The sequence below is a fragment of the Tachypleus tridentatus genome, chromosome 7 (assembly GCF_004210375.1).
Source record: "Tachypleus tridentatus isolate NWPU-2018 chromosome 7, ASM421037v1, whole genome shotgun sequence".
NCBI lineage: Eukaryota > Metazoa > Arthropoda > Merostomata > Xiphosura > Limulidae > Tachypleus > Tachypleus tridentatus.
The window spans coordinates 56,186,740-56,214,178 of NC_134831.1; the positions used below are offsets into that span (position 1 = coordinate 56,186,740).

General features: G+C 33.6%; 1 protein-coding gene and 1 long non-coding RNA gene across 5 annotated transcripts in view; one reads left to right on the plus strand and one right to left on the minus strand.

The window, feature by feature from the left end:
- On the plus strand, positions 1 to 26,643 carry LOC143255714 (uncharacterized). Its single transcript, XR_013030802.1, has 2 exons — positions 1 to 107; positions 23,588 to 26,643. It is a non-coding gene; the product is annotated as an uncharacterized LOC143255714 (long non-coding RNA).
- The window catches only part of LOC143255713 (spatacsin), a 34,277-nt gene continuing 9,825 nt past the window's right edge, over positions 2,988 to 27,439 (minus strand). For all 4 annotated transcript variants that reach the window (XM_076511807.1, XM_076511804.1, XM_076511805.1 and 1 more), the window contains exon 2: positions 2,988 to 14,282. In XM_076511807.1, coding sequence (XP_076367922.1) covers positions 6,845 to 14,125 — 7,281 coding nt within the window. In that variant the 5' untranslated portion in view covers positions 14,126 to 14,282 and the 3' untranslated portion in view covers positions 2,988 to 6,844. The remainder of the gene's footprint in view (positions 14,283 to 27,439) is intronic.

Below are 27,439 nucleotides of genomic sequence, written 5' to 3' on the forward strand. Positions count from 1 at the left end.
GGAAATAAGCCCATAACAGGAAGAGCAAGGACCACAATGTACAATTTGGTGCCTTCTTTTGCGCACACAGATCACGTGTACAGAAAATGGAGTTGCAAGCCTTCAAGGTCAGTTTCTTCTCTCTGTTCCTATTTTCTAGCTCAACGTCCTAGAAACTATTAATTGAAAACGGAAACGAAGCAAGAACTTTGTTCACCGTAAGACTTAATAATTGTTCGTTTTTCTCTCAGATATGCTTCCCATATTTAAATGTTTATGAAATGGTTAAGTTCAAGTATTTTTAATTACATTCTATTGAAATTGCTGAAATAAAAATATTCCTTCATTTGCCACCCAAAATGAACATACTTCAAATAAGAAGAAAAACTGCTTTTGTACTGGTAATTACGAACCTTTGTTATAATTTTCATTTGTTAAAATATTTTAAAACCTTCAGTTACAACCATCACAGAAGAAGTACGGATTTTACTGCATTCTGTTGCATGTTTTTGCTTTAAAATAACTTTTGAAAAATATGAAAAACAAAACACAAAAGTACTGCATTATATCATCTTTGAATATATTAGTATCTTAATGTCATGATTAACGTATATTCAATGAGCCGTTGGAATGACGCTCATTGCAACAGGACCTGCAATGTTTTTGGCTTTTATAGTAATTAACCTAAAATTTACATCCTCAAAATTTTAGGTTTAGGTGTTAAGAGCCTCTTCCCATCTCAGTATGTTCACGAGTTTTGGTCTTTATTCAAACTCAGTTTGCTACCATTATAACGAAATGGACTGTTCAATGTGACCTTGACCTTTGAGGTATATTAATCAAAACTTAATCATTTGGTCCTTATGGAAAATTCAATATTTAATCAAAATCTGATTACAAATCTGAGTTACGCTGCTGACAATCAAACATAAGAGTGAAAATAACACCCCTACCGTCGTTATTTTCACAGCGACTGTAAGTATTTAAGTGTGGGGTACGTTTTTAAGAGAATGAGTTGCAAACCGTGAATCCTAGATACATTAACTACTAAACCTCCACCGGCTCTCAAACAAGGTATCAAAATAGTATTGTTCTAAGCTGTAATATCAACACATTATTTTAACTCTTTTACGAGAGGAAGTTACTAACATGAGAATGACGCTATTTTGAACTTAGGCCTAAAATCGTGTACAAGTTACAGTACCTTGTAACAAATATTAAAAAAGAAAGTACTTTGTTCATGATGCCGAAGAATCCACTTAAAGTGTATATATATATACATAGTAGAGACGGGTAATATACGTATTTAAAACTTTCATTGAAAACATAAAACAAGTAAGAACGTTTAGACCTACTGAATTATCATCAGGTTAAGAACGACTTTTAAAAAAGTGACCGTTATTGATCACGTGTCGTGGGGACGACAGTAATGATAGTATAACATTACAGAGAGCGACGTGTTTAATCTATTGTGTATGGTAGTTGACTGTAATATGCGTAAGCACATTTAATGAAATAATTAATATAGGTATTGAAGTGTTACTTGGTGCTGATTCAACATAGGTTAAGTTCTTGTATTAGAAGAAATCCTTTGATTTGTTTACGTCAATTTCTTTTCATTATTTTCAGTGGTTACATTGTGTTTCTTTGAGACACAGTGTTCAAAAACATGGAGTGGTTTTTTTATGTTCATTTAACCTAGTTCCCAATTTACGGCTTATTTCTTCGATATACAATTCATGGCAGTTGTTGCATTGTGTTTGATAAATAACGTTTGCATTATATATTTGTTAAAATAGTTTGTTATGCAATATATATTTTAGTTTGATACCTGGTTTTGTATGAATTTAATTTTTACTGGTACGTCCTCCACCAAATGTTAGTTATTTTGTTGCTTACCTTTGTATATTATGTAGCAGTTTAGCGTTTTATTGTTTCACTTACTTTAGATTGTTGATTGTGGTTTCTGTGCTTAATTCTTTCGACAACTTTTAGAGGGAATATATTCACGTTGATGAAGTGTTATCTTAGTTGGTTGACTTCGTTATTAATATTGTCAGATTGTTTAGAATTAAGCACAAAGCTACACAATGTGCTCTGCCCACCACGGGTATCGAAAGCCGGTTTCTAGCAGTGCAAGTCCGTAGACATGCCGCTGTGCCACAGGGGGAGAAAGATTTTTAGATGAGCAATGTTTTCTGGCTGTGTTCAATTGTTTTTTTTTTTGTTATTATTAGGCCCAAAGGATTATCTATGCCCTGTCCACCATAGGTATCGAAACCCGATTTTTAGCAGTATAAGATGGATGTTTTTTTGTTTCGTGTGCCAAATTTTCAGGAAAATTAACGTCATTTGGGTAAATATTGCACACTACCCATTCTGAAAATTCCTCCGCCGTACCGCTACGCCTTTATCTTTTTTTTGAACTTGGATGTTTTTGTTTAGTATTACTTTTAATATCTCTATGTGGAAGGTTACTTTTTAATTTTATTTATTTGGAAAATTTGGTTGATGGTTTTGTTAAAAAGTTCTTCGTAAAAGTTGTTTAAAATACTAATTTTGGTTTGTTTTTTTTTGCAGTTTTACTTTAATATGCGGTTTGTTGACTGTCGATGGCAGTGGTATATGTGTTGTCTTTCTTTCCGGTGCCTGTTTACTTTTTTTTGGTTGTATCCTCGTTCTGTGTGGAATATGTCATCAGCATTTTATAGTCTTTACAACTTATAGCACGTGTCCTATAGTGTGTCAACGCTGGAGATTTAAAGAAATTTCATTAAGTATAAGCTGTTTCTATTCATAAAACATGTTTACATCCACACTGATTTTCACCACGTCTTCAGCAAGTTACACGTGTCACTACGAGTTAAATAACGTTTATATACGAAAGCATAGTTACATGGCATTTTCAACAAGAAAGCCCCTTCTTTGCCGATGTTAATTTTCGAAAATATTCAACTGTAAAAGCAGAAGGATAGTTAAGAATAATTCAGAAATGTCTGAAACATTAGTGTATTGATAAAATATATTTAATTACAATATATACAGTGAGGAGGAGAAACTACAACGCTTTCGCCATCTATCGAACTTCTATGGAACAAAGAATACCCAAATTTGAGTGTATGCTACCTTGATAAAAACAAAATATTCCGAATCAAAGCATATAGTTTACTTGTACAAACTAAATAATATAATAAACACCTTGATAATAGATGACAAATAATGTTAGTAAAAATGTTTTATACAAAATAAACAGCTTTAGTACTGGTAATTACTAACCTTTGTTATAATTATTTATAACATATACGATATTAATTTAATAATTTGGTCCTAATTGGACATTTAGTATTTAATCAAAATATTATCACAAATTTTCCGATTATGCTGTTCACAATCAAACATAGAAGTGTCCTTACTATAGAAAAGCGTCCAGCATGGCCAGGTGGTTAAGGCACTCGACTCGTAATCTGAGGGTTGCGGGTTCGAATCCTCATAACTACAAACATGCTCGCCCTTTCAGCCATGGGGGCGTTATAACGTGACAGTCAATTTAACTATTCGCTGATAAAAGAGTAGCCCAAGAGTTGGCGGTGGGTGGTGATGACTAGTTGCCTTCCCTCTAGCCTTACACTGCTAAATTAGGGACGGCTAGCGCAGATAGCCCTCGTGTTTCGAGACTGAGTAGGGATGGAAGTTTGTTTTTCCTGTAATATTTAAAAAACTACTTTCAAGCTAGAATCTGTTGTACTATTTGTAAAATCAGAAAGTGATAATGATGCCACAATAATAGTGCCCACAGCTAGTTTAACAGATCCTCGCTTCCATATTGCCTGCACAGTTTAAACCTAGCGTTGTAAGTTTTCAGCTTTTAGCAATTAAACAACACATTTATACGAGGGTGGGCTTATATTGCTAAGGCTAGTGGAAGGTCATTTCATATAACGATTTTTGCTGATGTAATGATCCCTCAAAATTCATAGATGCTCAGTTTGTTACGCAGGTTACTATTTCAACTATTTTAAGTTGGGTGTGTCATACTTTTTAGTATAAACTGATAAAATATTTTTACATTTTGGGCCAGTTAAGATGCGTGTTAAAAACTACACTCCCTTTTTAAGATGGCTCAGTTTGTTTCTCTGAAGTTAAACTCAAAGCGACACACACAGCTGGTATTGAAACCTCGATTTCTCATATTATTAAGACCGTAGACATATTGCTACGCTACTGAAAAGCGAGATAGCTCAGAAAAAAGTAAAAACGAATCAGTACAATAATTCATGTTGGATAACTTAAAATTTATTCTCGACGAAGATAAACTACCCATAAATAACGTCCGAAGTTTATTAAATAAAAAATTGTCTAAATTACATGTCACTGAACATATCCTTAAGAATCAGTTGGTAACATAAGCGCCCGTATGAAGGGAAAAAGGGGAGAACTTGTCCTATTACATTTCACAGAAGAAAATGCACGCATTATAAAGTAAACTTAACATCGTAGTTAAACATTTTCAGTAATTTTTTTACAACTGTAAATTTGTTTGCATTCACATATAACACCATATCCTTTTACTCTGTTGACTTACACTGTAAAAGCTGATTTTCCAATTACGTTTTGCTCCCCATTGAAACTATTTCTATGAGCGCCCATCTTCAAAATACTTATATAAAATAATGTGATTTGACAATTTTGGGTTATATCATCAGCGTCACAAACGACTAATGCTTACGTAATTACTGCGCTTTGTAAATCTTAGTAATCTTTACAGGCCTTTAAGAACGTCCAATGTATTTTTAAAAATTTTGACGAAGACAACTTATGTTTACAAAATGAACACTTTAACTTACAAACTTATTACATTATCATAACCATTTGTATGTGTGTGTGTGTGGGGGGTAAAATGAATATACTGTCGACTCACTACAGACATAAACGGGATTTACTATACAAATTTTAGGATTACCTTCTATCAGTTATTGTGTGTTTTGTTTTTTAATTTTGCGCAAAGCTGCACAAGAGCTAGTTGCGCTAGCCGTCTCTAATTTGGGAATGTAAGACTAGAGGGAAAGCAGCTAGTCATCATCACCCAACGCAAACTCTTGGATTACTCTTACCAACGAAGTGGAATTTTTTGTAACATTACTGAAAGGTTAAGCGTGTTTGGTGTGACGGGGATTCGAACCCGCGACTCTCAGATTACGAGTGAAGCGCCCCAGCCACCTGACCACTTTTATCAATGAAACTCAATATTCAGTTATAAATAGACCAAATCAACCATGTTGATTTAGTTTCCATGTTATATTTCTGTCACCAGTTCTATCAGGTCATCCCATAAGTAATGTTCGAAAATTTAATACAAAAAGTACATCATTATTTCTGTCTGTAGAAGACTTTAATGACTAAAATATGTAGTAGGACGTGTATAGCAATGTTCAGACAAATAAAAAAACATAACTCCACTTTTTCATAACATTAATCAAATAAACCTTCATGAGGAGCAACATTAGGCATATAATGCTTTTAGTTTAAAAAAGGCAATAGTGCAGCAGAAACTACACAAAACATTCAAGGTGTCTATGGTGCGGAGTCTCTCAATGAAAGAAAATGTCGAAGGTGGTTTCAGTAGTTCAGATCAGGTGACTACAGCTTAAGTGATGCGTCACGTTCAGGTCGTCCTGTTGAGGTTGCTTATGACTGTATTGATGAAGATTGATGAACTGTAACAGTTGAAGAACTTGCAATAAGCTTAATTCAACCCATTCAACAGTTCACCGTCAGCTGCAACAGCTTGGAAAGGTGTCAAAACTTGGAAAATGGGTCCCCCATGATTTGACAGAAGCCAACCTTAAAGCAAGAGTGGACATTTGCACTTCTCTGCACGCTTGTGAACGTAACTCATCTTTTTTGGACAGGTTAGTGACTGGAAATAAAATAAGAGATATATTATAAAAATGTGAAATGCTGCAGACAATGGCTCAGTGTAGATAAACTGGCTAAAGCACAGCCCAAAATGGACTTCACTATAGAAAAGTCTTGTTAAGCGTTTGATGGGATACTGTTGGTGCTATCCATATTGAGTTGCTGCCACTCAATGTAACGATTACATCAGACTTCTACTGTCAACAGTTAGAGCGCTTGAATGTTGCACTGAAAGAAAAGAAGCCTGCTTTGATCAATTATAAAGGTGTTACACCAGGATAATGCACGGCCCCATACAATAAGGATCGCATCTATAAAAATTCAAGAGCTAGACTTCTATGCCCTCCTTGTTCTCCAGACCTTGCTTTATCTGATTATCATCTATTTTGAAGTTTGCAGAACTATCTTGATGGAGAAAGAGCTTGGAACACATGAAGATATCAAAACTACCCTCTCTACATTCTTTTCCTCCAAACCCAAATAATTTTATAGAAGTGGCATTCAGAAGCTTGTGAATCGTTGGCAGGAGGTAATAAATAATAATGGAACATACATTGCTGATTAAATAACATTAAAAGCATTTGAAATCCTCTCTTTTTCTGAATCTAAAATCGGACATTACTTAAGGGATGATACTTTCGTTATGTACAAACATTATGGTGTATGGCTATACAAAAATATGCTAAAGCAGTTTTTACAAACACTCAAATTTGTACTATATAACCTTACTAATTGCAAATATTACAGGAAACATTTTATGTAACAGGCTTCTAACATTGTTATATTTTTTAATCACATAGCTGTATAATAAAAATACGAAAATAGATACACCAGCACACATTTTTTTTCTGTACTATCACATGATCTTACTAGATCACGAGAGTATATAAGACCTATAACTCCAGTCTTTATGAACTATAACAAGTGTAATGTCTTGAAATCAGCCTTCCTAAATGACTTGGCCCTGAATTATTAGGTCTTGCAGATAGTCACCCGAGTCTCCTTGTACTAAATCGAGTGCAATATCTCGAAATCCAAATTCATTGGAAAGTCTATAGGCAACCTCAACATTTGACAGTTTCGTGAGAAGTTTGCGCAAGTTCTGTATATGCTCGGAAGATTTGCTTGTGGATATTTTAAACCTTTTTCCCACTTCTTCAACTACGAATGGGTTCAAACCTAAACTGACTTGAAAACTTCTAAGATATTCCATGTCTCCACGTTCAACCACATGGTGGTACAACGCTATACTCCAAGATTGATGATTTTCGTAGGCTTCAGCAACTATCAAAGATTCCGAAAAATTGGGATGGTTAATAATAAACTTTTCTACCTCTTTCTCTTGTAGACAGACTACAGTTAATCCTTGAGCCAATAAATGAATCTGTAGAGCTATCAACTCTGCTTGGCTAGCACAAGCTTGGGCATGTCTTAAACAATCTGCTTTAACATAGCATTCTGCTGCATCTGCAAAGTATTGCATCGCAGTTCTTAGTTGTGTTGAGTTTTTTAGGTTTTGAACTCCTATGGAGCCAATGTATAAAATATCATGTTTACCATTAGTCTCTAGTAACTCTGCAATTTCACGATGAAGGCTAAAGTTAAGAGCTAGCATAGAATACAAATCATTATCATTTGGCCTGTGACGCTTCAAGTAATCCAACAATGCTAGCTTCAAATGACTTACTTTATCCATACCTTTTCTGAATAACAGTTCAAACTGATGGTTTTCTAGAAGGATGTCAAAGACATAAGTCATTTCGCTGTAACGTCCTATTCCTGTTAGTAGTCTAACAAGCAAGGTGTATTCTTCTGCTGCAGCTAGTTGCTCAGTAAGAAATCTGGCTTTCCGAAGTATGCGAGACAAACCTTCCATGTAACAAGATTCACTGAAACACTCGTGGGCTCTAACGCAGAGCTCAACATCTAACGACAAAGTTTCTTGGTCCGATTCTTCTTCTTGATATTCATCCAAAAATATGTGCGACACCAATTTATTACCCAGAAGTGTTGCACTACCAGAAAGTCTGATGAGAGCTTGAAATGTGTGTGTGGATTCACTCGGATTAAATATAAGTTCAGCACTGCTTACTGGGAAAAATTCTTCATCTTTCTGGCCAGTATACAGTTTTAAGCAATTCAGTATTTCTTGGCACATGAATGTCGTCACTGCTTCTGTAGTCAAAAAACGAATCTCTATGAGCTCTGTGGCTAAACTGTATTTCAGGGGAGAACTACTCTGCAACAGTTTTTTCAATAAACAAAATGAATCTTTTTCAAATACAACACTTTTAAAAGATACGTTCATGGCTATTGCTATCTGAAAGCACACACTAATTAGTCTGCAAGTAGGAGAAGTAGTCTTAGACAGATTTTCTAAACGCTCCATTATTCCCACTAGTTCTAGCTGATCGCTGTTAAGAATTTCATTACTCGTTTCTGATGAAATACTTGCTAGACTTAAGGAACTAGAAGTCCTACTTACAACAAACTTGTGTGACACAGCAACACTTGATATTTTCTTCTGACGTACTTTGCTGTTGTCGGCCATTGCTTTTATTAAACGTGGATCCAAGTCACTTGGAGTCAATGAGAACAGAGCCAAGAGGAGACAGGATCTAACAACTAAAAGTTGGAAACTACTACTATTATACTGGAACAGTTCTGCCAAACAGACAGCTTGTTTCCATTGTTTTTGCTGCAACAATTGCCCAATGACTCTCTCAAGAGCATCATATTCCTCTTTACCAGATAGTGTCTTTAAAACAGTCGATTCTGTTGTCATAACCTGATCTTGGACTAAAACAAAGAGTTCACTTTCTGATGGTTGCTCATACAGTACTGTTTCACACCAATCAGTCAGCTTAAAAGGATGCTGAACTTCCACTTTTATCCAATAGCACCATATTTCTGTTTTCCACCTCTGAATTTCTTGTGGTATTGACTGCATTTCGTTTTCCACCGTTTCTAACCACTGAACAGCAAGATTCATCAGATCAAGTTTCGTTTGGTACGTTGTTTCTATTTCAGCTTGATTTTTAAAAAACCATGCTGCTACCAAAGGATCTACTTTATGCTTTCTAAGAGTATTATTACAATTTCTCCAAAAGTTCCTTGGTATACCCAAAAGTTTTGCTTCTTCTAATTCAATTTTCAACTGATCAATAATTACCTCATTTTCTGGAAGACTTACTAATTTTGCAAATCTAAGTGCTTCTTCAAAATGTTTTTGGCACAATAATTCACGAACTAATGTCTTGCACATTTCCATAAACTGGATGTTTTCTTCAGGTTCAAGCAGTGCCTGAATACTATAGGGAATATCAGTGTTACTTAAACATTCTACAAGTTGACTTAACTTATTAAAATCAGGAAGGATAACAGGTGTGGAGAACATATTTTGTATTCTGGCAAAAGCATAATGTCTTATCAACACTCGCTGTTCATAGCTATTACTGCAAACGTTTACTGCTAAAGTGAAAAGCCTTGCTGCTGTGATTTCAATCCAAGCCAGATCATTCATAGAGACAAGTATCTGCTTTTCTTGATCAGCAAATTTCCATACAAGATCTTGAAAGCATTTTAACTGCTTTGCACTGCCATCATAATTTTTGTGCTTGAGAAATACCATCAAGAATTCCAAAAGACACAACAAAGGAGACTTTGGCTGAAAAAGCCAAAATCCCCAGTAGAGGTTTAAAACCTTTTTATATTTCACAAAACACTCCATTAATTTTGTTAAGTCATCAAGTGACCAACCCAGATGAGGTAAAGTAATAGACAACTGTTGCAATATTTCATTTTGAAGATCAAGACTAAGAGAGGTCAACAGCCAAGTACATAAACTATCAACAGTACAGGATTCTGGGAAAAGAGAAGCAACAAGAAGAGCTACAGTCATGTCACTATGTATTTGACTAGCAATTAATAATTCCTCCCAAGGATGCTCTGTGTCATGGTTCAAAAGTAATTCACCAATGAAATCTTTTTGGTGTTGAAGGACTTGCATGTAGGCTTGTTTTGTGTCTTTTACAGTCGATGAAGTGTCATCAATTTCACTATTTCGGGAAATTTGGTCATCATCACTTGAAACATCAGGGCCACTATCACTTGGAGTGCACCTTTTTCCTTTTACATTGTTCAATCCAATACGAGCATACAGAAAACTCCGTGAGTCACGTTGAACATCCAACTTGTTTGCTTTCAACTCAAATTGAGAATTTTCTGATAAAGCAGTTACATCCTTCACAGTTAAGTTACTAATAGCCCTCTTCAGATGTTCTCTAACAGAAGTCTGTCCATATTCTTCAATTACTTCCAGCACTTGCCCTATAGATAATTGGTATATCTGAGCAAAAACAAGAAACAAGAGCCAGTCTTCAGATCTTGCACATGCTTGCAAAAAGTCTGACGGGAGATCTAACTGGTGAATATGACAAAATGCAAACACTGGAAACCATAACATAGCCTTATTTACTGGATTTGTTGTTTTAGTTTCATCTTCCCTTTCTACTTTAATGTCTGCCATTATATTTACAGCAGTAGCAGAACTCCCAAAATATATAGCTTCCATCAATTTTCCATTATCAGAGTCTTTAACATAACTATCATTCTGAGATTCATTTAGCTGTGGTTGATAAGAAAAGGCCAATTTTCCAATATGAAGAGTTACACGCAATGGAAATGAGTCTTCTCCAAGCATTTCTATGAAAGACACACAACCAGCTACAATTTCAGAAGAGGAATGGTGCCTAAAACAAAAGTGAATAACTTCTCTACAAACAGACTGAATTTTTTTATGAGAAAGAGGAGAAGTTTTTAGAAGTGACATGACAAGAAACTTCAACACAGCAAAACCAGGTCGACCTTGTTTCAGATAATACATAGGGTGAAGAGATTTTCTTAATCCATATTGTTCCAACAGAAAAGGATGAGAAAAATGTGGAATATCTGATAGAGTATCTTCACTTTTGATGACATTTGTTTCTTGCCATCCAAATAGTTTTGAAGGGTCAAATTGTGAGCTATTTTGTAAAAGATGATAAATGGTAATATCTGGAACTACTTTGCAGTTTTGGGTAAATAATTTCTGTAGAATAGGAATGGAAGTTAGTTTTTCCTGTAATATTTTAAAATCTACTTTCAAGCTGGAATCTGTTGTACTATTTGTAAGATCAGAAAGTGATAATGGTGCCAAAATAGCAGTGCCCAAAGCTAGTCCAACAGATCCTTGCTTCCATATTGCTTGAACACTGATTGTGTCTAATTGTAAAATTTCTTGTGCAGTGGATAAAACAGTAAAAAAACAGTGTTGCTGGTTTTCAGGTATACGAGACCAGTTACAAAAATCCCAAACCATTCTCAATAAAGAGGTGTGACATACTGAGCAAGAGTTTGGTAAATGTATATTGCTGCTCCTCAGAAAGTTGTACAGAAGATTCACTAACTTATGTTGAAGACAATAGTGAACTAACCTGTGCCTGAAATCTAGATTAGAAAGTGAAGAATGAATTGAGTTAAACTGTAGTGGTTCTGGAGTTATAGCACAGATACGTCCTAACCTTTCCAACAGAATGCAAAAATCTTCCTGTACCTCTTCAGGAAACACACCATATTTTGCTAGCTCATCAAAAGTTTCCTCTTCAACATGTCTCATGAATGAATTCTTTGTGGTGTCTACCAAACTACCATCTATTGCATACTGTGAAAGTATAGATTTTTTATCAACCAAGAATTCATCAAAAGATGCAAGTATCCACTTTCTTAAGACATCTATATATCCATATTCATGCAAGAAGGTCCAAAGTGACTGAGAACTGATTTCCCAGTGGAAATTTTCATAACTGTCTTCTGAGAACATTTTAGAAATCATCACTCTTTCCCATTGGTGTTCTTTCCACTTTTCTACCCATTCTAGTGTCAAACAACAATAATAAGGGCTATTGCTCTCTCTTTCAGTATTACCAGCAAACTCTCCAGTTTGGAGAAGTGGTGAGGACAGTTGAAGAGATTTTAGCCTAGAATGTACCAAGTTCATTTCTTGTATTGGTTTTGATCTCCCTAATTTAATATTAAATGATGTCTCAAAACTTCTGCTGCCATATGCCTTCTCTAATTTTTCTAAGTTGTTGTTGATACTTTGGTCTTTTGTAGACAAGGCTCCCATCTGACTCAACTCTTCCTTCAAATACTGACGAAGAACATAATTAGGTGTGCTCCAAAATATCTCTCTTAGTTTTAATTTTACAGGAAAACCAAGATTTATTATCAATGTTTTTGCTTGATCCATGCATTTCTGCAATAAGCAAGAACATGCAAAATTCAAGCCAACTTTTACAAACAAGTCTAGTAAACTACCATTATGCATACTAATCTCACTATGTTTGTGTTCTAACACAAAATTCATACCACCAAGCAAATCACCTGTCAGAACAATATTATGAATGAGGTCTTTCAAGTCTAAATTCTGCCAATTTTCATCAATAAACTTGTTTTCAGGTTTGGAGCTACTTACATTTTTTTTAGTTTGTAGTGGATATTTTATACTTTGTAATAGCTGTCGAGCCTTTATCAGAGATTGCAGAAGATCATTTTTCACTTTTAAAATAAATGTCTTTGTAAGAACAGAGCTGTTTACCTGCACAGATTCTTTGTGAACTGTGAAAAGCATATGAGCTAAAGTGTTAACTGTTAATTGCAGGAGTTGTTCAGAGAAGTTATGAGAAGTCTTTTTAACAGTTTCAAACACATGATCAAGCACAATATCCCACTGACTAATTTTACCCTTTTTACTTTCTTCATCTTCATTTTTTTGAAACTGAAGTAATTTTTTTTTGTAGAGAAAACAGAACATTTCTGCTTGTGTTCTTAAATAAAAGGAAACAGTGTCAAAATGTCTGTTCTTTAAACCCTCATCCAGAATATTAAGGTCCAAACTTATCTTCCTCCATCCATTAAGCTGAGAGAGATGTTCAGCCATTTTGCACGAAGAGAATGTCATTAAATCAGTGAGAATGCTTTCTGGGGATCGACCAACATATATCATCTTTATGCACTGTTTGGACAGAATCAGAGGTAATACAGGCCTGTTACCATCCATCCAAGAAACTATAACTGGTGTGCCAAGTTCTAAGATTGACAACAATGAGAAGTCATTAGAATTCATAATCATTAATTGTACATTAAGCTTGTCAGATTTTTCATGAAGACAGCACAACAGAATATCTTGAAATGATCGAATATCCTCAATGATAAATTTCTCTTTGCAGCATTCTGGGTATGGGACCATTTGATGTGTACGTGTATTATTTAGAATTTTGTTACTTCCCACCTTACTTGGTTCATAAGCTACTTTTATTTTTGAAGGCACTCTTTTTATAAAAGCTGAGATAAGAGGTTTTGCTCTAACCTGTGCATAATTTGTCAGAACATACTGATCTACAGAAACTTCATCAGATTTTTCTGTAGGCAGTTCTAAAGATATACTGTGTATATTTTGATCTCGATCCCATAAAATGATGTTTTGCAGGTCTGGAGTAATGCACAATCCTCCAAATGTACAACTTTTATTCAACAAGGCATGCAGTTCAATGTATTTGATAATGTTACCGTTTTTGAGATTGAAAATATCAATCCTGCCATTTTTCTTATCAAGAACAAACAAATTGTGACAAACAATTCTGAAATTTGATGAAAAATCATATTTAGCTTTAAGTTGCATACAAAGTCTCAAATCAAGGTTTTCAGATGTGAAAACCTGGCAAATTAGAAACAGAGTGTGCATTACCATCATAATTTCATTTTTTATGTACTTTAGTATATCCATCTCTGAATTCTTTTCAAGAAATATGCCACTGTTCCCTAGCATATTATTCAGGCTACTGTATTCATACTTTATTTCACATCTCAGTACATCATTCCAAGAATTGGTGTTGATATCTAGTATGTTAATAGAATATATTGACAGAGTGAGACAATCAAAAAGAATAGATAGCTTTGTTGTATTAACTGTATCTTCACTGTCTTCTTGCCAAGCAAATCCTGTAACACTCTCAAAACAAAATGGAAGCAATTCAACTGATCCAGTTGGTACAAGCCACAGTTTCCTTTCCTGGTCAAGAACACTTATTATCTGTGTGTCAGGTGAGAGTCTTGCCTTTTGAGCTCTTTCTACAAAGTTCAAATTGTCCAAGAACTCTTTTGTCAGAACTGTTGAAACCATTGCGTTCATTAATAAAGTATTATATTTATCCTAAAATGGATCAAGTGCTACAACATATTCTGAAGTGTTATTGGAAATATTAATCTTTGGAAACTTTCACAGTTGTTTTTCTTTGTCTTCTTTCAATAACTATCGATATTTTCTTTTTTGCTGAAATTGGAATACACTGGAAAAAAAAAAAAAGAGGAAAATAAACATTAAAATTAAACATATACATCTACTATAATGTTTGTGATGTGCATTTACAGTCGTTTAACCTTTATACTGCAATCGTAACAGCTTGCATATACCTCTGTATGAAGCAATGCTACATAAATTTTAAATTTTGTGCCACCTTGAAGAAAGAGAACGTACCTTCCAAAAGTTGATTCAAGTTTCTTATAAATAATTGTTTTTATTGTGTATCTAAAAATTAACCTGACAGTGGTACATTGATTTATCTATTCCTGTAGCATGAAGTAAATAAAATTAGGTTTGGTTTGTTTTGAATTTTGCACAAAGCTACATGAAGGCTATCTGCACTAGCCATCCATAATTTAGCAGTGAAAGAATAGAGGGAAAGGCAGTAAACTCTTTTACCAACAAACAGTAGATCTGACTATCACATGGTAATGTCTCCATGGCTGAAAGTTCAAGCATGTTTGGTGGGATGGGGATTCAAACCAATGACTTTCAGACTGCAAGTCAAGTGTCATAAATGCCTAGCCATGCTGGTCAATAAAACTATGAGCATTAGAAAAAGGGAAAATACAATTTCTGCATGAATATCAAACCCCCAAAATGCATGCAACATGATAAAACTAAAATGGAAATATTCTTATTGGTTGATTAAGTTTCAGTGAAAAGATTACTTATAGAAGTTGATAAATTTTCAATGTTGATAATTTAAAACATTTCAATATTTACTTAAAAACTTACATCTCTCCAAATATCAGCCATTACACACAAGTTATTTAAGATATGTGGTGAAGTGAAAAAAGTTGATTCCATAGAACACAGAGCCAAACTTGAAATTTATAAGTTGTTTGAGATGTGTGTGTGTGTGTTTGTTTTCCTATAGTAAAGCCACATTGGGTTATCTGCTGAGCCCACCGAGGGGAATCGAACCCCTAATTTTAGCATTGTAAATCCGTAGGCTAACAGCTGTACCAGTGGGAGGCTGAGAAGTATGGTAGCAGAACCTTACTATAGCATCAATGACACTGTGTTAAATATCTTAATACTGTTGAAAAAGAAACTAATTTTTCTATCTACATTTACTTCAGTGTTTACTGTATAATGCACACGTGTCCATAAAAGAAATCAATACAATAATAGTATTACTGAATTTTTTTACTAGTGAATTGGCTAGAATATGATACACATTTACTCAGCCCAATTTTAATTATGAAGGTATTTAATAAAACCAATTGCAATATGTATTATAAATAAAATGTAAAAATGGCATAATTGTAACTAATAAAACTTCAAAAAACACCACAAGATGACCATGGTTACCTGTGTGAGAAAACAGTGTAATTCAATAGAAATTAACTTTACTAACCCCCAGTGTAGCTGTAAACAATATTCCTAGTTGCATTTCATGTTCATTCAGTTACTCTAATTTTACAATAAACAGTAGTAATTATTTTATTTTCATATATAATTTTGACCTGCTAGGGCCAGAGTTTAAATTCAAGACCACAGGCTAAATTAAGTAATGCTCTTTTAATTATTTTCAACCTATACCTTTTCCAGTGCTCAATATAAACTACTAAACAATTGTTAAAATAATTTAATTAACATACTTCCAAAAAATAAAAACAAAGCATGACATGGTAATGCCTCAAGAACTTTTAGGATTAACTGAACTTGTGCTTGCTACCAGTCTATTCAATCAGAAAGCATGGAATTTCACTCTAAAGTTGAAGACCTAAAGTTTTAGCTCATAAAGATATGTTTTACCAGTATTTTCTTTTATAATCCAATAGCAATCCATAAGACAACATTATTCAGTTGGTTGGTTGGTATTTATTGGTGCAAATCAACTAGGCTATCTGCACCAAACAACCAGTAAAAAAAATGTAAAAGTAAAATTATTGGGAAAAGAAACAGTGATAAAAGAGTTAAATAGAATTAAGAAGGCTAATGGATCACAATAAGTTAAAAATACAAGCAAGTTGGACAGTGTTACCATTATCAATCACTGCCTAACTTTAGGGGTACACCCATTATAAAACATGTCTACAACGATGCTTTTGCAAATAGTCAAAATGATAGCATCACAGTAAAACGTAAGCTACTGTGATGTAAGTGTCACAAAGGATACACATTGATGGATCAGTCCCAGATAAAAGTAAGCAATGAGTTTAAGAACTGTGACCAATAAGTAGTCTAGATAAGACAACTTTTTTGTTGCAATCATTACAGAAAAAAGACAGCCAAAGAATAACAAAAGGTTTGATCTGGAAAAGCTTGTTATGATGTTGCTCACTCCAAGTGAATTGTGAACTGGCATGAAGCCGAGCCTTTAATACAGGACCGTAGTCCATATATGATAAGCACAGCTGTGACAGTACCAGAGCAGATGGACTTATCCTTAGTGTTAGTGGATGCATTCCTGCAAATATCCAGAAAAACTGAATACAAATAGTAGAAAAAGGGGCCAGCTGTTGTTGAATATCAATAAGAACAGGATAAGAACTAATGCTAAACAATTCCAGATTCAGTAGACATCTAAGAGGGTTGGTGTTAATAATAAAATTTGTGTACTGCATATAGCTTCTATATGATCCAACAAGAGAAATGACATACAACTCAGCAGTGAACACAGAAACTGTACAGGGGATCCTGTGAGTGACCACCAAGTCATAACAAACCATGGCAGAGTCACCTGATTTTGAACCATCCATATAAACCAGAATGGAAGAATGGTTCAAAATATGTTTAGCAAAGAGAAGATGGTTCTTCTAGACAGGAGTATCTACCTTCTTCAGTTGATTCAGAGAAAGGTCACAGGTTGGGGACAGTAATAAGTCATGATATGATGGGCTGATCAACAGAGGTAGCACTGTCATCTAGTTACACATTCAACTCAGCCAGCTGTGCCTAGAAACTGAGGCCAAAGGGAAGATTAGCAGACCATTTACTCCAAAAGACTCCACTGAGGAAGGAAGTTTCAAACAACAGAGGTGAACTGGAGAAGTGCAAAAAGCCCCCATGCATAGCCAAAGACCCAGATGGTTAATGGGGTCCAGCATCTTTAAAAGTATGTTCCTGGCAAAACAATAGACAAGAGATCCATAGTCATGTTTAAAGTAAATGAAGACACAATAAATCCTGAGCATGGACCATTGATCCACTTCCCAAGAAATGGAAGAGAGAAATGAAAATCAGCTTAATGTCAAAAATAAGCCCCAAGAACATTGCCTCAGGGACCATGGGAAGAACATCATCACTGAAATGGAGCTCAGGATCAGTGTGTATACCCTATTGGCAACAAAAGTACAATAAAACAGCTTTGGGAAAAGAAGAGGTAAAACTGTTTGGTGTAGTCCATTTCAACAAGTGATTGAGAACAGTCTTAAGCTGTAGCTCAAAACATCTCATGTTCAATGACCAACAAGAAATGTGGAAATTATCAACAAAGAGCCCATTTGCAAACAGTAGAAGAAAGTTTTGCAGTGATAGCATTAATCTTGATAATGAAATATGTGATACTCAAAACACAGCCCTGAGGGACTCCATGTTCCTGTGGAAAAGAATGAGAAAGTGTCTAAACCACAAGGACTTAGAATTGTCTGTTCAGCAAAAAGTTGTGGATGAAAATGGGTAAATACACAACCTATAGGAGTAGAGATCTTGCAAAATGCTGTACCTCCAGGTAGTGTCATAAGCCTTCTCAAGGACAAAGAACACATAAACAAGATGTTCCCTCTTGGGGATGGCTTTCCTTATAGATGTTTTAAGTCAGTACATGTGGTCCGTGGCAGAGAGCTGTCAATGAAACCTACACTGAGTGGTTGAAAGGAGGTTGTTTAATTGGAGGAACCATTCTTTTTAAGACTTTACTGAGACAGCTAGTCAAAGCAATTGGATGATAATCAGAAGGAATTTTTGGATCCTTCCTGGGCTTAAAGAAAGGGAGGGCAATAACTGGTACCATGTGTCAGGAAAAATATTCTCCTTAATGTGATGGAGATTCGAATGGAAACCTTGACAGTTCACTGTATCAAAGTGGAAAACCCTTTGGTTTACCCATTTGTTTTTATTAGAAGGAAGTTTATCAACCTACATGGATTCTGCTCTGGGCCAAGTAAGTAGGTGTCTGTCAGTAGATAAAAATTCCAGCAATTGAAGGAGTGAATGAATGATCATTCTGCATCTCAGAACCCAAGAAGGTGGATCTGAGCAGATGCCAAGGCCAAAGGAAGTGTACCTGTGCAGTCACTGGTAAGAATGATGGGAAGAGACAGGAATAAATGTTAATGACCCCATCTTGGTCATATGCTGCTGCTGTATCTCTATCAAAATCATTTTCAAACTGTGTGAAGAGTCTTATGCCCTCTATGGTTATGCGGAAAATAATTTTTGAACTTTGAGATAAGAAATGTTAACCTCAGGCAAGAACAAAAGTAAGAGGGGTAGGAACTGCTACAGTTAATGCAGTGAGGTTGCAGTTCGTACTCATAAGCATTGTGGTCTTTGCTATCACAATAAGCATGCAACATATCTTTGAATATCTAAACTTCCAGCACTAGAAACATCAGAAGGGGTTAAGAATGTATAGCCAAACCTTACAGTTCAGGTAACCTGCCTGGACAGGGGTGATGCAAACATCAAAATTAAGATATTGGTTGGCAGCATAATTCTGTCCTTGTGAGTGGAGGGAAGGAACACAAAAGAAACATCTTGGCTGAAAAAAACCAGCGAGGATTTCCAACTCAGGGATGTTCTTCAAATCCCTGTCAATAATCACTACTCAGGAGGAATTAAGAGTAGCATGGGGAGTAATCTCAATGGGTACATCCCCAATGATCTTAAAATTCAAGTATGTTTTGGTGTAGATATTTTCATTAAGATGTGCCCAGAACATAGCTTTATAATAGCCTTGGAGAGCCAACAAGCCTTTCTAATCACTTTTAGATGAAAAAGGGAAACATTTGCCCCAAGGATTTTCTTGATAAAGAGTGAAGAATTAAAGATGTGGGATAGGTTCTGAATGTGGTGATGATTTTGTAAAAGGTGTTGTCTGTGTGTAGACATTTTCCAATTAGCTATTTTCTTACACTTTTTTTTTTTTTTTTATCAAAGATTGGGGAATCCATAATACAGAGAGGAAAATTCAGTGTCCACTGATCCCAACCACCATGGAACCCTATGAGTGGATGCACTACAATGCCAAATAAGGATACTGCAGCAACACCAGGATTTTGTGAGCACTATACCCAAATACCAGCATCAGATGTCCACAACATCTGTTTAGAATGCCTAACACTGGTACTCGCTTGACCCTAATCAAACAAGACCAGCCAATTAACCACTGGGAGGAGGGGCACCTATCTACAGAAATTCAAAGCCAAAGTAGTGTGTTGAAGTTGGACTCCTCAACCACCTGAATCCTTTCTTCCCTTTCATGGTTCACCATACATGGCAAGCAAATGGATGGATGCTCAGATTCCAGAAGAAATAAAATGAAGAGAGAGAAGCTTCTCTGGGAGCTCCCCTCACCATGTATAGGCATCCACAATGAGGGGATACTATTCAGAATTCCAGATTAACCATACACCAATAATTAATATTAATTAGACAATAACAACAGGTCACAAGTTTGTTCTGTTTTCCCACAACAACCCAATTTCTTGCATTTTACAAAAATTTTCATTGTATATGCTCAATAATAATGCAAATTTTATTTGGAAATACAGTAGTAAGTTAATATTATACAAGTGCATTATTTTAAATTTTAACAAATGTTAACCCTTTGGAAAACACCTTTACAGTAAACAGATAACTATTATACAATGTACACAATAGTGCTAAAAGCCTGTGTCACATGTACCTTAAAGACATTTTTATCCTACATATATATTTATGCTTATTCATTCACCAGCAAGGTTTATTTACGAAAACATGTGTGAAAATGTCTTTCTTTTACTGCATCCAAGGTAATTTTACTGTGATATTCTGCCTACAAATGACCAATTAACAAATAAGTTAGTGGAATTACTCAGGTTTTTTTTTTTTCAATAAATACCAAAAAATAAACAGTTTTGGAGCATTTTCAGCTGAAAATATATATACTGGTAAATTTTACATGCTAGCAATCAAGTCCAGAGAAATAGTGGGTAACACTTAAAACCAACAAAACTTTCATAGTTACAACATATTGCATTAATCTGACTCTGTAAATTCTTCAGTTATAAAAACAAATATTTCAATTTCAAGATACCAGCATAAAGTTTATTTAAAAAAAAAAGGTTTCATAAGAGAGAAAAAGAAAAACAACTTAAATGAGCTTCAACTAGAAATGGGAGAGAGGAATCAATACTAAGTTGAAAGGAAGAATGCTTTTAGTTAAAGAACAAGAACTGACCTGAAAGATGAAAAAATAAGGGGAAAATATTAAAATAAATTTAAAATAAAAAAAGAATAATATCGGGTATATTTTTTTGTGGAAGGGATACATAAAAGGATTGGGACTGAAAACAAAACTAAAGACATTATCCACTGAAAATTACAGATTAATAAACCATTGACAGAAAAAGAAAACATACATTCACGTTAAAATCTACAAAACAAAGGATTAATAAAATAGAAAACATTACAAAACTGAATTCCTATAGGAAATCCACATTTTCAACACCAAATTGGTTAAATGATTCAAAAAAATGCAACATGTAAGGTATTTAAGTACAGTAAACTATAAGTTTTGCTATACCTAACAAAAATATACAAGACATTTACAAGAAAATCCAAAATGGTCAAAGTTTCTCCACTGTAGTTACAGACACTAGCTTTTTCATACAAATATTTAGAAACAAAACAAAGAATATAAAAGATAAAGAAATTTGTCAGGAGATAAATGATAACTAACAAATGAACCTAATATTTATATTTAAAAAAAGTTGTATAAAAAGTTAAACAAAAGCTAAATAATATTAATACAGATACCTACATCATGATGAAAGAACACATGCTGACACAATACCTAAAAAAAATCAAGGCATTGTACAGCAAAAGGAAAATATAAAATGAACATACTATCCTCTAAAAATGGTAAACAGGATAAGAGAGCAGAAAGAAAAAAAAAAGACTAACCAGTTCCATGAAAATAAAACATCCAATCAAGAACGAATGTTCTACTAAACCTCTATAAGCTGGTATATAGGTTTGGCACATCCATACTGAAGTCTTGGAATGATTGCAAATTAAATTCATATGTGTATATATATAAATCATGCAGAGTTTCACTAAAAATTTTATTATTAAATATGTAATGGCTTGATTATATTTCAACAATGCAATGAGTTCCAATGATATTTTTTAAATTTATTACATTAGATACCCTTTCCCAATGATTCATTTATTCTAAGTTTGAAATACCATCAGGAAAAAAGCTTCATGCATTCTCCTAATTTGTATAATTGCTGTCTTTTATCTGGCCCATCAGTGGCACGGTGGTTGGTCTGCAGACTCACACCACTAAAAACAAGGTTTAAAATTTGTAATGGGCAAAGCACAGATAACCCATTGCATAGCTTTGTACTTAATTTCAAACAAAGACTTTTATTTGTGCATAGTCTTTTGTTTTCTCATTTTTTCTGTGCACATGTATAGAATCCAGGTTCTTTGAGTATGATTCAAAAAATCATGTTCCAAGCTCTTAAAGCCTAGAAGCTAGGTGTGCCTAACCTAACATTACAACTCTTTGTACCAGAAATTGGAGGCAATGCATATTTATTTACTTTTATAGTAACAAATGCATGCTAATGATCACATGATAGCAACAACCACTTGACAGTATTTCCTGAGCTGTCTTTGATCCTGCATGAGTCTAAACATTCTCACTGACTGATTCAATTGAGAAAAAGAAAAACAAAATGGTGTGGAATTAGTAACATATTGTGCAACTGCAGTGTTTCATTCCTGAAAAAAAGATGAAGTGCTGAATCTACCATTGAAAGCCCAGAAACAAAGTTTGATCTATGTATCAAAGAACAGAACTTGAAATAGTGTTGGGCTTCCAAGTATCCAAAACTGTTCTAGATTTGAGTTGCAGTGAGCACAAACCTATGCACAAATAAAATGAGAGAAGATACTAGGCACTACAATGATATTTTTAGTTGCTATGTGAACCTAGCAGTTGGGACTTGTTGAGGCCTATCTTAAAGTAACATTTATTTTGGCAAAACAAATACATTGTGGTATTAAATTCACTCTTATCCAGGGACAAATTTAACAATCAGCAAAAGCTGACCAGACTAATTTTTAGACTGGGCATCTATTTGCTTTCACTCGATGTATAATAGTGGTATAAATAGAGCTTGACAAGCCTCTTCATTTTCTCAACTGTTTAGGCATTAAGACAAATCTGCTCTTGTCCCCATCTCTCCAATTTTTAAGTTTTATTCATGTTCGGCATGGTCAAAGGGTTAACTTATCTGAGCTTTTAATCATCTCTGCAAATATTGTTTATGTGATGGTTTCTTAAAAGTATCCAAATAATGAAAACAACTATTAGAAAAAGTCTGAGATTATTCAAAACATTTTGTTCTAGTCTTAATATTAAATTTTCCACTTAGAGGTGAATTATTTTGTGTTCAAAATAATATTTCTAAGCTTTTGGCACAACACTACTTAATAATCTCAGTAAAAACAGTACATTTAAAATTCAGTGGAATATCTGTTAAATGAAAATTTCAATGAGTGTGTTTATATTTTACCAAGTGTCTTTCTGACATGTACTTTTTACTTAATAAACATGACAACATTCATTTCACCTTTGACTAATAGAAATTTGGACAATGTCTCACCAGGTTTTGGAAAAAAGAATGATATCTCACCCAAATATTTTTTATATAGTCTATGTTTTTATTTTTTTTAACACATCTTGAAAGCTTGTTTGCATTTTTAGGTTTGCTTGTTTCAAAGTGAGAACTTAATTATGTTAGGAAAATTACTTCAAAAGAGTGTTTGTTTCCAACTGAGAATTAGGTAAGTAATTTGGTAATTATAGTTTTTATATCTCAAGATGAGAAATTATATTGTTGCAAAAAATTGGACACATTGTTACATAAAATTGGCTTTTCATTAGAAAGAAATGGTTCTACTTCAACAATACAATTGTCAAACACATTTTACAGTTGAATATAAGAGACTAAAGATTTTCGAGAAATAAATGACAGAATTCTCACAATGACAGTTGGAAACTGAATATTGAGTAACTTATCATTGGTTGGTTGATTTAATCCAATGTTTTTCACTTTAAAGGTGTCTTAATTGTTTGCTGTTTCAACACTACTCAGAGTAAGTATCATAACCCCTAAGGCAGCATGGACAAGAAGGGCATACCTGATTTTCCTATATGACTTCAAACTTGGACAAAAAGTTACTGAAACTACACAGAACATCAACCAGGCATTTAGCCATGGATCTGTAACTGAATGTATAGTTCAGCATTGGTTCCAAAGGTTTCAACATGGAGACAAGAGTCTTGAAGACTATGAAGGTCATGGAAGGAAGCCATCCTTAGATGAAAACACATTAAGGGAAGCAGCTGAAACAGACACTTGTGTAACAGTTCGTGAACTTGCAAAAAAGTTAGGTGCAAGCAAATCAAGTATTGCCAACCACCTGAGTGCAATTGGAAAGATGAAAAAGTTGGATAAGTGGGTTTCGAATGAGCTAACTGAAGATCAACAAAAGCAGCATTATTATACATGTCAAGGATGATGCTCCAAAAATTGAACAAATTGGTAATCAAGGTTCTGCTTCATCCACCTTATTCCTCAGACCTTTCCCCTACAGTTTTACATTTTTTTCAGTACTTTGACAACTTTTTTAACAAAGAATGCTTTCAAAACCAAGCAGCTGCAGAAGAAGTTTTCAGAGAGTTCACTGACCATAGAAATTTTGATTTCTACACCAGGGGCATAAACGGCATCATTACACATTGGTAAAAGTGTGTTGAAGCATATGGTGCTTACTTTGATTAAAGCATGTTTTAAAGCACTGGTTTATATTTTTTCAAACTTTGTAGTTCAAAAATAACATTTACTTCTGGACAACCTAATACTAAAGACATATGAAAAAAAATTTTGTCTGAATAACTGATGTAAAGAAAAACTACCCAAAATTGAAACATTTAAAAAAAAACTTCTTGAATATTTATAAAAAGTCAGAGAAATTTTGGTGGTAAACTTCCTTTAATTACTGCATTCAAGTCTTATTATAGTTATAATTTTTCACAAAGTATGCATCTTATGCCTTATCAAAGGAACACCATTTTTTTTTTGCAAAAGTTTATGTTTATGAATAGGAATGCAACATCAAAAGTTAGTTTTTTTTTATCTCTGTATTATTTTGCTCTGGTGAGACGTTGTCCTGGATTTGACTAATCAGATGGCCATGGGCATAAAACTGAACTAAATGCAAAAGCAATGATAATATGGGATCTGTGTAACAAGTATTAGATTATATAGTTTTGCCTGTTTCTAAAACAAGTGTCATATTGATCCAGGGTTTCTACTCACCAACTACACAAATTCACATAAATATGCAATGATTATGTAAAAAGTTAGACATCCAATAAAGTCTATGTGTTGATGAAAGTTAAATGTTACATTTTTTACTAGTTCTTCTTTGCTGAAGTGACTTTTCTGTAAAAGCTCCTTGTAAATGAAGTGTGTTTCTCTACTAAGGTTTACTTTAAAGTCTTTAAAATATTTAGCAAAGAGTTAATGAGGCTTTTATCTTATTTGTCAAAAAATCTCTTGATCCCTTAAAAATCCCGAATAGCTGAAAATTTACAAATACAATCCTTATTTTTAAAATGAAAAGGTATGTAGAATATACCTATTAGGTAAACACCAGTTGTTTTATAATCTGATACCACAATTAATTTAGAAGAAAAATCTTGAAATTTGACATTTAATTAGTCTAGGCATGAAATTCCTTGTCTTTTTTTAACGAATCCTGAATCATTTTGGTTGGAATCAGCCCATTATTTTTTCAGAAAATGTTTAGTATGATGCCTTAGAATAACATAATTAGTAAGTTTGATGCATGCAGGACTGGTGGAAAAGACACAAGAATTAAGTGAAAGCTGGCTTAATAATAAACAGCAAGAAATAATCCTTTTAAAATGGGCTCAGTATAATCCATGTTTGTCTGCACATTTGCATATGTTAAGTGTTTGCATTATAACTTTTGATACAGCATGTGTTTGCATTATAACTTTTGATACAGCATGTGTACTTTCACAAATTTCGTAGATGTTTAGTAAAGATTACAAACATTTTGTGTACAAAAAATCAGATATTTTAATGAAATGTTTTTACTATGGACTTTTGTTTGTGAAAGTAAGGTCAGTTTCACTACTAGTCTGAGTGCAAAGTGGTTTCATATTATGATTAAAAACCATTCTTTGTCCCAAAAATCTCAAATATTTTGTGTAATCTCTAAAATACATTTCAAATATTTATTTCCAGTGAGACTTCATATTTTGTTATTTTCTATACTCTAACTATGCAAGGTCTGTCACTTAATAAACCTTGTAACCATATTAAAAAATTAAAAAATAAAATTGCTTTTTTCATGCTAGAATGACTACATAACACAAAAATACAAATATTTAGTCTAAGCCTCATAATGCTATATATGAACATACGTATTTATTATTTTTTTATTATATTGATCTTCCAGTCATGTCTGCCTAACATTACATAATTTTCACTGATGCAGTGCATTTGCACCCAGGTAATGTATACAGTAATACAAAATTAACCTTCACTCTTCCCTGTGTTTTATTGTACTAGTATTTTGTAATATACAGTAACATTTCAATTATTATACATTATATATGTATACAGATTATTACTATTTAGAAATAAATTATTAAAGTTTTTTCTTTAAATATAGAATAATAAATCAAGAAGTAAAGCAAACAAATCTCTCTTTTTGGAACAACCTTTGTGCTCGGTTGTTGCAGGACATAGGTTGACAAACCTTTTAAAATTCTAGGTTTTATATATGCAGTTGAATAACAAAAAAATAATAACTAAACTGATACCACAGAATTCCAATATAATTTAAGCTTAGTAACAAAGATTTATTTAGATTTTAAAAAATATGAAACTTTGAACAGACACAACCTACCTCTTTCAAAATGTGGATTGAAAGAATGTGATAGCTTTTTTAAAGATGAAAATGGCTGAGAAAACCACTCTCAGGACATTCTAAGCTGTTTATTGGTTATTCACATGTCATATCCTGTAGTAAGAGTATATATAAGGGGCTGTTTCAAACAATAAAAAAGAGTTGAATAGAGCCACTGTGCTTAATTCAGTACATACGCCATATCTCAGCAAAATAAAAAGATACGAGTTCTTATTTTATATTCTAGCTTGTCAATATTAGTATTTTGAGTTCCTAATTTGTACAAAATTAAAGACTTAGTATTTTGATATCACAAACATCTAATTTTAAACAGTACTGCATTCAACACTCCACAACTCACTAAAATCTATATTTAAATGTGTTATTTTAATATTTACTTTCAAATTGAAAAATTAACTCATATCTAATATTAATGTTAGAATTATAATCTAGAATTTGATTCCAAATTTATTGACATAAATTTGTAAAATAATAGTTCAATAAACTTTTGAATGAAAATCAACAAATGACATGACCTTTGAACCCCAACCCATTGTGAAAGGATTAATAAGTTAATACTTTTATGATATGGAGATATAATGATGGTGTGGTAGGACATTCATTGCTCATTGTGTTAATAATTTGAATTGTACTTGTAAATTTGTTAATATTAAAAATGCTATAACACTTTTCTTATTCAAAAGTTACCTTGCATGCTTAATGAGTAAGAAATAATACAGATTATGAGTTTTAACACTGAGAAGTGTAATGTTATCTATACTGGTTATGGAAATTTGAAAAGGACTTGTTTTGTGAGCGTGATAAGCATTTGTCACTGTAAAAACAAAAGTTCCCTGATAACTGTATAATGATACAAAATGAGCAGATATAATTATTAATTTATAAAAATTTGTATTCTAAACCAAACAATGAAATCATATTTGGAATATTCTATACAACAAAAAC